This window comes from Neovison vison, chromosome 5, assembly GCF_020171115.1.
Source record: "Neovison vison isolate M4711 chromosome 5, ASM_NN_V1, whole genome shotgun sequence".
Lineage (NCBI taxonomy): Eukaryota > Metazoa > Chordata > Mammalia > Carnivora > Mustelidae > Neogale > Neogale vison.
The window spans coordinates 110,032,723-110,049,350 of record NC_058095.1 but is presented as its reverse complement, the minus strand read 5'-3'; the positions used below and the strand labels follow the sequence as shown (position 1 = coordinate 110,049,350).

Genomic DNA, 16,628 nt, shown 5'->3' with positions numbered 1-16,628 from the left:
ATGTGACTATTTATTTGAGAGGGAGTGAAGAGGGAGAGGCAGAGGGAGAGAGAGAATCTCAAGCAGATTCGCCATTGAGCAGGGAGCCAGAAGTGGGGCTTGACCTCATGACCCTGAGATCATGACCTGAGCTGAAATCAAGTCAGTCACTTAACCAACTGAACCACACAGATGCCTCCATATGATCATCTACAGGACACAAATTTGTGTTAGGTGCTATGCTAGGGATTTCTCATTTATTTAGTTCAGGATTTTCCCACTCCTCCCTACAAACTTATATTCGCAGTATGCCTTTCACTTAGGATGACTTTTTCAGCCACTCTCCTTCACCATTCTCATTTCTTCTGTTAAAAATAACCTTTTCCATAAAAAAATTTCTGTTCAGTCCTGTATGTTTCCAATCACTCTGATTATTCTTCCTGGTGCTTACATGTACTGCTCAAGGAGGTTTTTCTGAGCTTATATAAGCTGAATTATGTTTTATGTGCTGCTCCTCATTATATTAAAAAGAACTGTACTTACATTGCTTGAATAATTTTCCTGAATCGTGATATTGATGGGCTAGAAATACTATTGATAGTGGTTTCCAATATAGATGAGACTGACTGGGAAACTTACACTTAGATGCTCATCACTAAATTAAAGTATCCTAAGGCTCAAATTCACATATCAGTTAGTGAAATTCTACAAGAATACAACTGCAGTCAGGATGTTTTTCTAAAACTTGCAATTTATGATTTTATTAATCAAATGGTATTCAAAGGATTCCTAATAAGAATGGATGGATCTAGGCATTGTGTGTTGATGGCAGCTAACATCACAAAAGGAGATACAACCAGACATTATACAGAACATGGAATCATACTGAAGTAGTCCTGAATCTGGTTTATCCTCTACAATCCAAATTTCAAGTCTTAGAAAATGCAGAAGACAGAGGAATGTGAAATTGCAGCATGGCAATGCAATTAGCAAATCCAGACAATGGGAAACCTTTTCTTCAATGAATAAATTGCAAAGAAAAAATTGAGAGAGAGAAAGAGAGATGGCAGGAGGATCTATGGATTACAATAGAATTAAAAGACATTGAAATCAATCATAATATATTGCCTTTAATTAGATTCTGAATCAAAGAAAACAATTTTTTAAAATTATGAAGCAATTACAAATTTAAATATCAATTGGACATTATAATATTATGTATTGTTAATTTTTAGGTACAATTATATCGTTTTTTTAAAGATCTATTTCAGAGATGCATCCTCAAAATTCATTGATGAAATGATATGGTGTCTGAGGTTAGCTTCAAATATAATAAGATAGAATTGGTTTGGAGATATATGAGAGAAAACTTTGGCCATGAGTTGATTATTTCATTTTTTAAAAGATTCATTCATTCATTCATTCATTTATATGAGAGAGAGAGAGCATACACAGGGGGAGGAGCAGAGGGAGAGTCTTAAGCAGACTCCATGCTGAGTGCGGAGTCTGAAGCTTGCCTCGATCTCATGACCCTGAGATTAGGATCTGAAACAAAACCAAGAGTCAGCCCCTTAACCAACTATACCACCCAGGCACCCCGGTCAAGAATTGATTATTGATGAAGTTGTGTGATGGATATTACTGTGAAATAATTACCATTCATATGTTTGAACTTTTCCATAATAAGAATTTATATATATATATATATATATATATATACACACACACATATAAATATGTATATTTTAAATAAAACCATTGTGCCAAGATCCAAGATTCTGTGAAGAATTTAGCCTGCATGTCCTGTATCCCCAAATAGGGCATATTTTGTTTTCTTTGTCTTCACTTACCTTTTTCCATGTGAAGTCATAACCATCCACGTTAACTACTGGCATCACATAGAAATCCACGTGCCTCAGAAGATAGGCGTATGGCATTTTTTTCCCTTTTGACTGAGTTACCTACAAATTACACCAAGTGTGTTTAATAATATCTCTTTTAAGTCCTTCTAAACTTAGTCTTTAGTTTAAAACTGTTTCTTTTATGTGTTTTATTTTTTTTAAGAAGTCATTTGGAATGTTTAGGTTTGTGTATTTAACTTTCAGAAAGAGTATTAATTCCCTTGAAAAGTCTGAACTTAGGGCACTCTCTTGACAAATGTTGGCAAATGCCTTGGACATGGAACAAATGGTCTTCTTTTTAAATGACAGCAGAAAACAGAACCATATATTTTCTAAAATTTTCTTCAAGAAAAAAAAGAATTCCTTACTAAAGCAATACAGCTCACTTCAGGGATTAAAAGAAACAAAACCCAAGTACAATCCCGCTCCTTTTTCAATAATTCATATTGATCAGAGTTTAAACTAACCTTGTCTATGCCCAGATATGAGTAGATAGTTTCTACATTGTCCTTATAACCGGGGGAGCCAAATTTTAAATTTTAATTCTTTCAACAAATCTGTTTTCTTATCTTTTTGTATTTAAAGATTTTATTTATTTGAGAGGGAGGGAGAGAGAATGAAAGAGAGAGAGAGAGAGAACATGAAAGGAGTGAGGTCAGAGAAGCAGACTCCCTGCTGAACAGGGAGCCCCATGTGGGACTCAATCCCAGGACTCCAGGATCATGACCTGAGCTGAAGGCAGAGGCTTAAACAACTGAGCCACCCAGGCGCCCTCAACAAATCTATGAAACATACATTCCACCCTCATTCACCCCTTCTGTTTGAAATCCTGCTTTTTGGACAAGAAATTCCAAAGAGAATGTGGATCGTCTGTCAGAGACCAACAAGAATTTCTTGAGGAGCCCAGTGTGGGGCTCAAACTTACAACCTTGAGTTCAAGACCTGGGTTGATATCAAGAGTCAGACACTTAACCAACTGAGCCACCCAGGAGCCCCTTTTTTCTTTAACAGCTCTATTAAGATACAATGCACATAAAAGGAAATTCACCATTTTAAAGTATACAGTTCAGTGAATTTTTTTTAGTATTTTCACAGAGTTGTATAACCTTCAGCACTATCTGACTTCAAAATATCTTCATCATCCCTCTGACCCAAATCCTTACCCATTAAGAATTATTCCCCTTCCACCTATCCCCACATTCACCCCTGACAATTACTAATCAACTTTCAGTCTCTGTGGATTTACCCATTCTAGATATTTCATATAAATGGAATCATAAAGTATGTGGCCTTCTATATCTGGCTTCTGTCCCTTAGAATAATGTTTGCAAGATTCAACCATTTTGTAGCAAGGGTCAGCATTTCATTCCTTTTCTTTGCTGAATGATATTTAATTATAAGGATATACTACATTATTCTGCCTACTGAGGAGTTGATGGGCATACTTTTTGATGATTATGAATAATGATGCCATGAACATTTGTAAACAAATGTGTCTACTTTCCTTGGTTGTAGACCTAGTAGTGGAATTGCTGACTCATATGGTAATTCTATGTTTAACCTTTCAAGGAATTGCCAAACTGTAAAATCATGGCTGAACTATTTTACAATCCCAACAGCAACAGATGAGGTTTCCAATTTTCCCACATCCTTATCAAACACTTGTTACTATCCTTTTAAAATTTTAGCCATCCCAGTGGGTCTGAAGTGGTATCACTTGTGGTTAGATTTACAAATATTTCTCTAATGACTGATGATGTTGAACATCTTTTCATGTACTTATTGATCATTTGTCTATCTTCTCTGGAGACGTGTCTTTTCAGATTTTTTGCTCAATCCAAAATTGGATTGTCATCTTATTGTTTATCTGTAATAAGTTCTTCATATGTTTTGGATAAAAGTCCCTTACCATATAAATTTTCCCCCACTCTGTGGGTTATTCTTTCACTATCTTGATCACATCCTTTGGAAAGCATTAATGCTTTTAATTCGGTAAAGCTCTTTTTATCTCTTTTGTTGTTGTTGCTTGTGGTTTTGGTGTCATATCTCACAAATAATGTCCTAATCTAAAGCCACAAAGATTTATTGCTTCTAAGTTTTCTTCTGAAAATTTTATAATTTTAATTTTTAAATTTAGGCCTCTGACCCATTTTGAGTTAATATTTGTACATGGTATGAAGTAGGGGTCCAAGTTCATTCTTTTGCAGGTGGATATCTAGTTATTCCAGGAAAGGATGTCTTTCTTGATCCCTCATAAAGACACCATCTGGATGAGTGGTGGTCTTGTTTGGGTGCATTTAAAGAAGATGAGGGTCCAGAATAAGAGGAATTGGTGATCTGAAGAGAAATAGCAGGATTAAGCCAGGACCTCAGTGGTGAGGCTTAGAAAAAAGAAAAACAGAGGGAAATTGCACATTGAGGGGACTTCTCAATGCTCATCTGTAAGAGGAGACATGGACTTAAATGGGACAGTGACCTGAATGGATTAGCTAGGTAATTTCATAGCATCCTCAGGACTTAGGGTACTTCCCTGATCAGCTAAGGGTAAGATTGGGTACTTGGTAATTGGGCAAATCTGTGTTCTTTTCCAGGCATTGTGCAGATTAAGGGCAGAGTTACATAGGTACAGAGAAATGTAAGAAATGTCCTCAAAAACTTCATGAATAATGTTATTACTCATTAAGACATTTTCAGATTTGATATTTATCCAGCCATTTATACTACAAAAACATGCAATCTAGATATATAATCATATCACTGGAGCAGTACAACCTCTAAGATCTTATAAGCTTTATAATTCTGACTTGGTATATCACCTGTTTTTTAAAGACATGATTTTTTTTTAAAATAACAATTTCAACCAAACTTGAACATACTTATGAATCTAATAATTCTTTCCCCATTAATTTGTGATTTGTATATCATGGCGCTCTCCAAACATGTGTTATCCAATGAGTTTTCGTGGTATTTTATATATATGTTTACAGTCATGGTTTTATATAACCTTTAATGAAGTAGGTGGCTGAAGAAATTATGCCCGACATGTGAATGGTAACAATTATGCCAGGCACATAAATAAATATTTGTTGAAGGAATGATTTACCAACAAGTAACACAGCTGAAATCGCTGTCCTAGTATAAAAACAAGAGAAGAAAGAGGAGACGAGAGGGAGGATTGCACAAGAGTGAGAGATTAGGGGATGGGAGATAAAGGCTTGTCTGATTCCTAGCAGCTTGACCTGTGGCAGATGATTACTATCCAATCTTTTCTTGGGGTGCACCAAAGCTTTGTCTTTATCATGGCCCGAACAACAATAACAATAGCAACATCTACCAACAAATTAACCAATAGCCATTTGACAGAATAAAGTAGTAAAGAAAAGGCATATAAGGTGCTACAAACGAAGGATTTTAAAATAAAGCATTACTCCCTCTACCACTAGAAATATTGCAAAGGACTGTAAGTCCAAGTTTTCCTACAATGACAATAAAGCATTTAGCACAATGGTAGATACTCTCTGGACTCCAGAGTTGTATTTGAGCTTAAAGTTGAAGCATTAATTTAAATTTTAAATATAACAAGACAATTTTGAATGTTGATTCTATGGACCAAACAATGTACTGAGTTGTGGGTAACAACACCAAAAACTGACTTTAGAGATGATCTTTGTTCCTAACAAGCTGGGAAAAATGTTACGTTTGAAATGAAAGAGCAAAAAGTCAATGTGTTAAAATATGATAATAAAATCAGATGTACAAGATGGCCCAGAAGAAGGACAGTTAATTCTGTGGGGTGTTTGGGGTTAGAACTCCTGAAGAGCACATCAAAGGGACAAGACAGTCAGGATATGGGTGAATGGGTGATGAACAGGTGTGAGGAATGACAGAGGTAGAAGGAGAGGAAATTAAGTGGTCAGACTCTTAAGTGTCTCCTCCTATCATTCTTAGTCACTGTCCTTGGCCATATTCTGGATCCAGAGGTCAGGGAAAGAATTATTTTTGAGATACAGAGGATGGCCATGGGGGAAGTTTTCTAAAGTAGAGTTGAGGTTAGGTTTGTGGATGTAAAGTTCAAGTTGCTGAGATAGATGGACCTTGATAGATGGACATACAGACTTCGAATTCACTCCGAATAAGGGCAAGAATTGGAGAGGAATAAAAAAAACATGAGCCAAGTTCTAAGGAATTATCTGGAGCCATTAGAGGACAGTAAAGAGAAAAGACAAGGGTGGTTCAACTAGATCAGAACAGGAATTTGGGTAAAAAGGCAACAGCAATTATCATATGGTTTCACTTATTTGTGGAGCATAACAAATAGCATGGAGGACAAGGGGCGTTAGAGAGGAGTAGGGAATTTGGGTGAATTGGAAGGGGAGGTGAACCATGAGAGACTATGGACTCTGAAAAACAATCTGAGGGGTTTGAAGTGGTGGGGGGGGTGGGAGGTTGAGGTACCAGGTGGTGGGTATTATAGAGGGCACGGCTTGCATGGAGCACTGGGTGTGGTGAAAAAATAATGAATAATGTTTTTCTGAAAATAAATAAATTGAAAAAAAAATCTGAAAAAAAAAAAAAGGCAACAGCAGAACAGGTTTCCCACACTATCTGAAAGTAGAACGTGCCTATGAAACCTTTCCATATGCCAAAATGGCATAAAATGAAAAGTGTCCACCACTTTTCAAAGACTTTTACACTAGTACCTATTTTTGCTGACTGAAAGAAATCTAAAGGACATTTTTTTTTCTTTTATGAAGAAAGCCATTCCCATATGAATGTAAATCTTTTGTAAAAGTGAAGTGGCATCATGTGAGCTTTTGGAAAGTAGGGGATACCTGTATTAGGATAGGAGAACATTGATCTACTCGTCTGGCCCCTCAGCATCTGGAGATAGGAAAGAGCAGCCTCTTTCCCTGAAGGAGTTTCTGTGAAGCCCTGTCCTTCACAAGTCACATGTCAGCTAAGGTGAAGGGCAGCTGAAGGAATTCTCTGGAGGTCCTGAAGTTGCAGGGTGCCAACCTTGTGAGCAGCTACATGAGAGTTCTCCAGGTCAGAGGTCCAGAGGGAGGTTGACACTGAGAAAAGCCAGTTGGCAGACAAAATACTGAACAGGGTGTGATGCCCAACACATGCTGCTTGGGCTCCAATGATGTGCCAGACCCCGTGCTGAGTTTGGTCCTAGCGATGCAATCATGCACAAGTCAGCCTCAGCTCCTGCCTTCGCATTAGTACAAAGGATCTTCATTTGGCCTCCACAGGATGAATGGAAGGCACAGAAAGAAATGACTGACCTCAGGGTCCCCAAAGTGTGGAGTAACGGGTTTCCGCTAAGCTGAGACTGTACCATATAGAGTTGGAGAAGAGTGAGAGACTGTGAGATAGAAATATGTGTATATGTTGGTCTCTGCCCCACATCCCCTCTGTTCCTGGCACAGGCCTTGTCATTTCCTAAATGATAAGAGCAACAAAGGCATCTTTTGGTTTAGTATTTGGCCTTTGACCTTGGTTCCTGCACAGAACTTTTAAATCCCTTTGAATTTCCTGGGTGATAACAAAATCTTTTGTTCTATGTGGTGACTCTTGGTGGGTTCCTGAAAGGAGGCTGGTCAACAGAAAAACCAAGCCAGGATCTTGGAACTTTCAGCCCCAAACCTATCTTCCAGGAAGGGGAAAGAGGTTAGAAATTGAGTTAATGATCCATCGTGCCTCCATGATAAAGCCTCTTTAAAAATCCTAAAGGTATGGGGCTCGGGGCGGCTTCTGGGTGAGTGAACGTGTACAGTGGCTGGGAGATTGGCCCAGCTGGGGAGGGCAGAGAAGTTCCACGTCCCTTCCCACACACCTTGCCTTAGACATCTCTTCCCCCTAGAGGCTCATCTGTATCTTTTATTGTATCCTTTTCTCAAAAAACCAGTAAACAGTAAGTAAACTGTTTCTCTGAGTTCCTTGAGCTGCTCTAGCAAATTAATCAAACCTAGGAGGAGGTCGTGGGAGCCTTTGATTTGTAGCTGATGAGTCAGAAGCACAGAGAACAGCCTGGACTTTGAACTGGCAGCTGAAGTGTGAGAGGGGCCGTCTTGTGGGACTGAGCCCTTACCCACTGGGATCTGACTCAGTCTCCATGTAGACAGTGTCAGAATTAAGTTAAATTATAGGCTATACAGCAGGTGTTACAGAATTGCATGGTGTGGGGAAAGTACCCATGTATCTGGAGTTAGAAGTGTTGTGTGAGCGGTTGTTGTACAAGAGGAAAGGAGAAACCCAGGAATGGTGCAGGTTCCCTTTACAGAGTTTTAAAAGCTAAGACTTCATCTTTGGGTTCTTTACTTTTTTAAACATAAAATCCATCCACACAAAATTTATAAAGCTAAAATCTTTTATTTTTCCTTCTGTTTGAATCATAACTTAAAAAAAAACTTGGATTTCCTTTTCCTTTGTTTGAATCATTATGAAAAATGATTAAATTATTTGTAAGCAGGCAAGCACATTCTTAAATGTCCATTAAAAAGAGTTTTTTGACTGTGTTGCTTTGGGCTACAAAAATCAGACTCCCGTTGTTGGGGCAAAATACTTGATGGTAATGTTTTGGGGCTGTATCTCCTTTCCCATGGTATCTCCAGAGTCTGGAAACTCATAGGCAATTTATAAATGTTTGTGGGATAAATAATTTAATCTTGCAAAGATTCAGCAAGCAGGCAGGGTAGGGGAGAGCATGTATAATAGGAGAGAAGAGGTGTCAGTTTGAGAAGGATAGCAAGTAAGGACAACTTCACCAATAGGAATTAGAGTCAATATGAATTAGAGTCTCTTTCTGGCCCTTTCCAGGTTCAGTGATGGAATTTAAAAAAGGTGTTCTTTCTTGCTTGCTCTGCACCTTTCTTTCTCCACTAACTGGTACTCCATTCATTACCCAAAATGAATAAAACTACCCAACATGAGGAAGGATCTTCAAATGTCTGGGCTGTATTAAGGATCTAGTCATTTGAGAACTAGCCTCATTTGGTCAAGGTAGTACTGATGGTGATGGGCAACTTTGTAGAAGGCTCAGGATTGCAGCAGCTCCCATCAGGGGGAAGACCAGATGGCAAGGCAGGAAGGTAGACAAAGGTAGACAAAGATGCTGTATTTGACAAGACCCAGCAAAGGCAGAAATGTTTTTACCTTTGATGTACCTCATTTGTTAAGACAGATCAATCTAAGTGACTATCTTTTAATTTTTAAGAACAAATCTATTTTGTATAGTTGTATACCTGTGAATACAGGGACCAGAACCATTATCAGAAGGACACAGACTTTAAGTTATTCTTCCAGTAGTAGAGGTTCTTTATATAAATCAATAGAGAGAACATTTATGCCCATTTTATAGGAAGTAAAGCAGAATTTTTATGTTTTCATTTATTATAGAGGTTTATAGTCATTATAATTTTTATTTTTGTGCCATACTCTTTGTCTTATATATGGATTTTTTTGCTGCCAAGGCCTTCTTCATGGACAAAATGCCCCATTATAATATATTAGAATATATGATCTTCTCTGTAATGTTGTACTGTATGTTCACTTTTCAAGGGCAGACTATGGTCCTTAGTAAACACATTACTATAGCAAAATATTACTTGATTATTTTCCAGCATTTAGCCTTAGCCTGAAATGTAGGAAGGAAAAGGTGGGCAATCTTTAGGGCGATTTAAGTGCTTAAAATTATGTCTCAAACTTAGTGTACACCAAGTCATCTGGTTAGCTTGTGGAAATTGTAGATTACCAAATCTTACCACCAGAGAGTTTAAGTTGAGAATTCTAGAATGCAACCTGGGAAAATGCATTTAATAAACAGTCCAGTTGATTCTGCGCATGTCGTTTTAGGCCATGCACTGAGAAACTCTGGTGGAAGAGAATGTAAATACTTACATGGTTTATGAACCACAAGCAGAAAGCAGGAGAGATCCATTCTCTGGCATGGATTCCACAGTCGATCCATATGGCATTTTTGGCTGTTCGTTCTTTTCTAGAAACCTGCCCAAAGAAAACCAACAACAATAACAAGAAGCTTCAGTATAATACTTCCATTTATATAGTGCTTATATTTAATTCTTGCAACAAATCTGTGAAACACACATTATTCTCTGCATTCCTTTGAGGGTTTCCTGGGGACATTAAAGGGTAGTAAGATTAAAGGATACTAGTTAATGTCACACAGCTGGTGAGAGTTGGGACTGACATTTGCACTCAGCACTTTTGATTTAGGGCCCTCTTGTTCTTCCACAATTACTTAGTCATACCAGAGCTGCACATGGAAGTGTGGAAATAAAGACCACAGTACTAGAAATTCAGCTGTATTTTGACACTTCCATGAGGTAAATAGGTCCATGTAGTATGGGCAGCTTTCTGTAGGAGACGGAAATAAAGAAAGGTTTGGGAAGGGAAGCCAGTGATGCTGAAGATAAATTTGGACTCCCTTACCATTTTCCCCAGGGTGCATACTTTTATGTATAGACTATTACGCTCATTTCACACAAAATGAAGCACACATCTAAGTTCACAGAAACTTATTACCACCAGTCCCAGGGACAGAGGCCTCATTCTGATTCATGGTATGGGGAGCTAGTGCAAGTTGCCATTCTGGAATGAGAATTCCCAATCTGTCCTCAGTGATAGACTTTGGTGTCTTCAGAAGTGTTCTCAAGAAAATCTCCACACAAAATGAATCATGGTTCACATGCTTTTAAAAATCAGTTTCAACACAATGAGGGTATAGAAGGGTGGGAGCTGAGTGTTATAAAATTAAACAAATATGTGGAGTTGAAATTCCAAAATAAGAAAAGGAGAGAGTTAGGGGCGCCTGGGTGGCTCGGTGGGTTGAGCCTCTGCCTTTGGCTTAGGTCATGATCTCAGGGTCTTGGGATCGAGCTCTGCATCAGGATCTTTGCTCGGCAGGGAGCCTGCTTCCCCCTTTCTCTCTGCCTGCCTATCTGCCTGCTTGTGATCTCTGTCTGTCAAATAAATAAATAAAATCTTAAAAAAAAAAAAAGAAAGAAAGAAAAGGAGAGAGTTAAATGTTTATTGCCATTCCACAACACTCAGGGAAGTTTTTTCTTAACTAACCTGGAGCTAGTGATAATCCAGTAAGAAAGCAACAGAGAAAGTCAAAGGGCATTGGCTTCCAAGAATGAAATAGTACACAGAGAAGAACTATCTGGCTGATTGAATCTACGCAATTAAAAAAAAAGTCTTGAGTTGTCTGGACGAGTTGCCGGACTCAATTTTCTGTCTAACGGTGCCAAGCAAACTCTCTTGGCACTGATCCTGACACCGGGAAATGAAGGAACCCCAGAGACTCCCATCATATGCATGTCCTTTGTCAAGTAAGACCGTACAAAGGCATGCAAGAAGCATGATCTTCTAATGCGTGAATCTGGGTTCCAGAAACACAAGTGCTGAAGAGTATACACAATAGGGCCGAATGCAAATTCCATAGATGGGTAGACCACAACTGCATGGAGTTAATTTGATGGACCAACTCAGCTGTCAAGAGGACCTGATGTTTCATACCTTGAGTTTGCACTGCAGGTTCTTAACAAAACAGATGAAAACCCAGGAACCCTGACTCAAAATTTTATCTTTGGATGACTAAAGACTCTCACCTCTCACAATTTAGATAGGTAATGTTGGGAAACTATATGTAATTTAAATGTTCTTAAATCAAATTTATTTTTCTGATGCTTACTTTTTTCCTAGAACTGCTTTCTAATTATTTGGATGTGAGGGGTGCCGGGGAACTGCTAAAAAAAAAAAAAAAAAAAAAAAAAGAAAGAAATGCAGAATTAAAAATTAACAGCAGGAATTAGCATGGTTTCATGGCTCCCAAAAATTCTTTCTTTGACCATATTCACAGACTTTTACAAAGGCTAATTTATTCAACTAAAAAAAAATGCAAATGGACAGGTATTGGAGCAGAAGCTTTCATATTAGTCCTACTGCCACGGTCCCTTTTTTCCCCCTGGGTTTGGTTGCTCAGCTGTTTCTTTGGTTCCAAAAACTAGATCAGTATCAGTGTTTGTCTGACAACAGATTTCTCTCCATTCCCCCTGCCTCCCAGGTAAGCCAGTCAGAGGTGGAGGTGGTGGTGGTTGTAAATAAATAAGGTACTTAAAAAATAATCCAAATGACTCCCCTCCTTTTATGAGGTGAGCCAACAAAGCTCAGGAAGGTTAAATGGCTTATCTATGTCCCATAGATAGAGACAGAGACAGCGTAGATCCCCCAAAATAGGATTTCTACTCTCACGCCAGCACTGCATTAGTGAAAGAAAGAATGTAAAGGTAATAACCAATCCCCAAATAGCTGGATATTAACATTCAGGAACACTTGCAATACAGATATTTCTACAGCTCAAAGAAAAAAAATCCCAGTTATAACAAGCAGCAGTGGAGAATTAATACATTCTCCAAAGTTGAGAGATGAGTGACTCTCCCCACAACACACCTTTAAAATATACAGTGGGTACTTCTCGTATGAGGATCCAATGTGGATTTTTTCAACCATATCAGGATACTTCTCAGTTATGATTTCCATCCAAAAATAGATCTATCAAAACAGAAACCAGCAGTTAGTCACAGAGCAAGTTCAAAGCATTTCCCTGGGCAAAGGAAGCAGACAACTTCTGCAAGGCAAGGTGATCCCTTTAAAACCTTTGTATAAAGAAAGAGGGAGGAAATCAAAGGAGTTACAACCCTGGTGTTTCTTCTGCTGTTTAGGAAAATCAATAAAATTAAAATTTTCAAAGGTATCAAGGTTTAGAGGAAGAGTAGAAAAGCACTAAGAAACTTATGACAAAGCAGGAAAATTAATCTTTAGAATAGATCTCCTGAAAGTTATTTTTAAAGGCTTATCACATCGAATCCCTGTCTCTGTGTGTACAATCTTCTTTACCATTCATTCATGAGTTCACATTTCTATAGGACTTTTTTTTTAATATATATTCACTTTTCAAGGGTAACCCAAGGAAGTCCTGGGCACTGTCTTTGTGCAGGATAAATAGCAGTGCCATTGTTCCCACTAGAGACTGGTATACTCACAACAAGTTGTGTAAAGTGAGAGGATGCAAAGATGAGGACAGTCTGGAGGAAAAATTCTCTCTTTCTCTGAGAAGTTTGATTCAGAACTTTTCTCCTGGCTGCAAGTCTAGTGGTACTGGTGATTCTGTCAAGACTACAGTGGAAGGAAAAAAACCAAAACCTTCTGGCCCTGACTTTAGGCTAGTCAGAGCCTAAAGCACAGTTTGAATGATGGAATTCAGGCACATTTTAATGGAGACCAACTTCTCAGGGTCCACCTTTGTACTTTTATACCTTCTGAAATGGAAATGACTAGTCTTTGGTCTCATCTCTGGGACCTTAGCAAGAGGTAATTTCAAACTGCAAGCCTAGCTGATAGGAACTGGGGCACCATTTGCCCATGGATGCTCTTAGAGTAATATCACTAGGGTGAGTGGTTGTCCAGTGCTGGGAATTAAGATGTTCTTGAAAGGCCTACCTGTCACCAAATACTAATGCTGCCAGTGTCTGAGGTGTTGGCTGTCTACCTGTCAGAGGTTTCCTCACTGGGGCTCTGTTTACTGTGCTACTCTTCTAAGACATGAGTGCATCTGAAAGAACTACTACATGAAAATATTTTGTGTCACAGTATTACTGGTTCAGGGGGGTTCCTGAAACTATGGAGGCTGTGTTGGATGAAGGCAGCCTTACAGAAAGCTTGATTCATTTCACAATCTAATCTGGGTTAATGAAGGTAACATCCTTTGAATAATGCTCTTCTTTTGCCATTTGTTTTAAGAAGTACTTTTTTGCCATTTGTTTTTCTCCCTACCATGGATTAAGATTTCCTAGCAAGACATACAAATGGCTATCAGACACATGAAAAAATGCTCATCATCACTAGCCATCAGGGAAATTCAAATTAAAACCACATTGAGATATCACCTTACACCAGTTAGAATGGCCAAAATTAGCAAGACAGGAAACAACATGTGTTGGAGGGGATGTGGAGAAAGGGGAACCCTCTTATACTGCTGGTAGGAATGCAAGTTGACACAGCCACTTTGGAGAACAGTATGGAGATTCCTCAAGAAATTAAAAATAGAGCTTCCCTATGACCCTGCCATTGCACTCCTGGATATTTACCCCAAATATACTGATGTAGTGAAAAGAAGGGCCATCTGTACCCCAATGTTTATAGCAGCAATGGCCACGGTCGCCAAACTGTGGAAAGAACCAAGACAACCTTCAACGGACGAATGGATAAGGAAGATGTGGTCCATATACACTATGGAGTATTACGCCTCCATCAGAAAGGATGAATACCCAACTTTTGTAGCAACATGAACAGGACTGGAAGAGATTATGCTGAGTAAAATAAGTCGAGCAGAGAGAGTCAATTATCATACGGTTTCACTTATTTGTGGAGCATAACAAATAGCATGGAGGACAAGGGGAGATGGAGAGGAGAAGGGAGTTGAGGGAAATTGGAAGAGGAGGTGAACCATGAGAGACTATGAACTCTGAAAAACAACCTGAGGGTTTTGAAGGGGTGGGGGGTGGGAGGTTGGGGGAACCAGGTGGTGAGTATCAGAGAGGGCACGGATTGTATGGAGCACTGCGTGCAGTGCAAAAACAATGAATACTGTTACACTGAAAAGAAATTAAAAAAAAAAAAAGATTTCCTAGCAAGAATCAATGACAAAAGAACCCCTCTGACCCACCAGGTGACCTTGTGGTGAGGGCTGAAGGAGTGATCAGTGCTGAAGGGGAAAGAAGGACTTGGTGGAATTTCCTGAGCACAAGATGGCCATCGTTCCTATGAACCCTAAGGACTGAGGGCTGGAGGGAGGAGAGGTGCAAAATGTGTTCTGCAATGTCATTGTTACAAACGGAACTGTGTTCCCCTCAAAATTCACATATTGAATCTCTAACTCCCTGTGGCTTAGAATGTGACTGTATTTGAAGATAGGGCCTTTAAAGAGGTAATTAAATTAAAACGAGGCTGTTAGTGTCATCCTTAATCCAACCTGACTGGTGTCCTCATAAGACATGGAGATTAGGACATAAACATACACAGAAAAACCAGGGAGGTACACACAGAGAGAAGGGCATGTGAGGACTCAGTGAAAAGACAGCCATCTGCAAGTCAAGGGAAGACACTTCAGGAAAAACCAATCCTGCTGACAACTTGACTGTGCAATTCCAGCCTCCAGAACTGTGAGAGAGTACATTTCTGGGGTCTAAGTGACCCAGTCTGTGGCACTTTGTTGTGGTTGACTAACACAGTTGTGTCTCCTCCCCTCCCCCCATGTCTTTCCTGGAGACAAGGTAAGAAAAAGTAACCTTCTTCTAACAAAAGAATTAAAAACTACTTAAAAATACTTCTTCTTAAGACATTCCTCCCTCCCCACCCAATTCAAGACAGCCATGACGTATTTATCTTCCCCATTTTGCAAATCATGCTGACAGAGCTTTGCAACCACTGACATCAAGTTTGCTTCTGCAGGGCTGATGATGGACGCTGGAGGGAAGAGGTCTCAGCCGAATAGAGACAAGAGAGGGGAGATAAAGAAAGGGGGTGCAATTTTAAGCTCCCCATCATTCAGCCAGGCACATTGATTCTAGAAGCAGGCTGAGTTCTGGTTTAACTAACTGGAAAGGAACAGATGCTTTTGAAGATTAAACAGAAAATTGATTCTTATTTCTTAAGTCTTAGATGTCTTAAAAACATGGATATGGTCCTTAACAGTTTCTGGGCACCTAGCCAAAGACGATAAAAATACTTATATTAAGCAATAGAGCAGCATGCTCCTATGAAAGAAAAAAGGTGTCAAGAGATTTTTATTACTTGGAGCAAACTATATAAAAAAGGAAGTCCTCCAAAGAGTTGACTCTTTCAAATAACAAATATGAGGATATGATTCTTAGAGGATTACATGAAAGCTTACATCAGTCAACTGAGCCCCAGCATCTTTCTCAGGTTCCCTCTAGAAAAATTGGAACAGGTAAGTACTGATAGAAAAAAAAAGTCAACTTTTTGATTAAAATACAAGTGGTGAATGATTAAAATACAGGTGTTGTTGTTGTTGTTGTTGCTGTTGTTATTATTATTAGTTTAAATAGATTCTTCCTAAGGGAAATAAAATGTGCTTAAGTGTACTAAATGTAAGTGAATAAATTCCTTTAATTCAGTGAGATAATGTTGCCATTATTCACTAAGAGTACAATCAGGGTAATGGTCCAAAGAGACATGATTAATTGGATTGTTAATTTTTTTGTAGCAGTTTCAATAAGAAGGTCCTATTTTTTATTTCTTGTTATTCGTTAGCATGCAGTATTACTCCTAACAGAGATACTCCCAGCTGTGGACAAACAGCCTGCTTAGAGGCAGTTTACAAAATACGATGCAATCTTCTCAGGGAAGACATCTACAAAAGGATAAGTTACCACCATATAATCAACCTAATCACGAGGTTTTTTTTTTAACCCTCTTCCACTAATTATGTTTCTTTAATAATATCCCATGGTTGAAATGGCGATGCTAATTAAATGAAAATAGTAATTTTGAAGAGAAATGTAATGACTTACCTCATTTAGTGGGTGATAACGTTCATAATATGAGGAAAAGGTCCGGGGGATGACTGTGTCATTGAGAGTTTGCTGTTGGATAAGATCTTTCACTTCTTCCACCAAGATGCTGGGGACAAATCAGGAGAGC

General features: G+C 38.7%; 1 protein-coding gene across 1 annotated transcript in view; it reads right to left on the bottom strand.

Moving 5' to 3' along the window:
• The window catches only part of CPB2 (carboxypeptidase B2), a 61,230-nt gene that overhangs the window by 14,587 nt on the left and 30,015 nt on the right, over positions 1-16,628 (bottom strand). Inside the window, exons 4-7 of the mRNA XM_044250673.1 lie at positions 16,499-16,607; positions 12,357-12,458; positions 9,783-9,887; positions 1,830-1,940 (exon numbers count right to left, since the gene is read on the bottom strand). Coding sequence (XP_044106608.1) covers positions 1,830-1,940; positions 9,783-9,887; positions 12,357-12,458; positions 16,499-16,607 — 427 coding nt within the window. The remainder of the gene's footprint in view (positions 1-1,829; positions 1,941-9,782; positions 9,888-12,356; positions 12,459-16,498; positions 16,608-16,628) is intronic.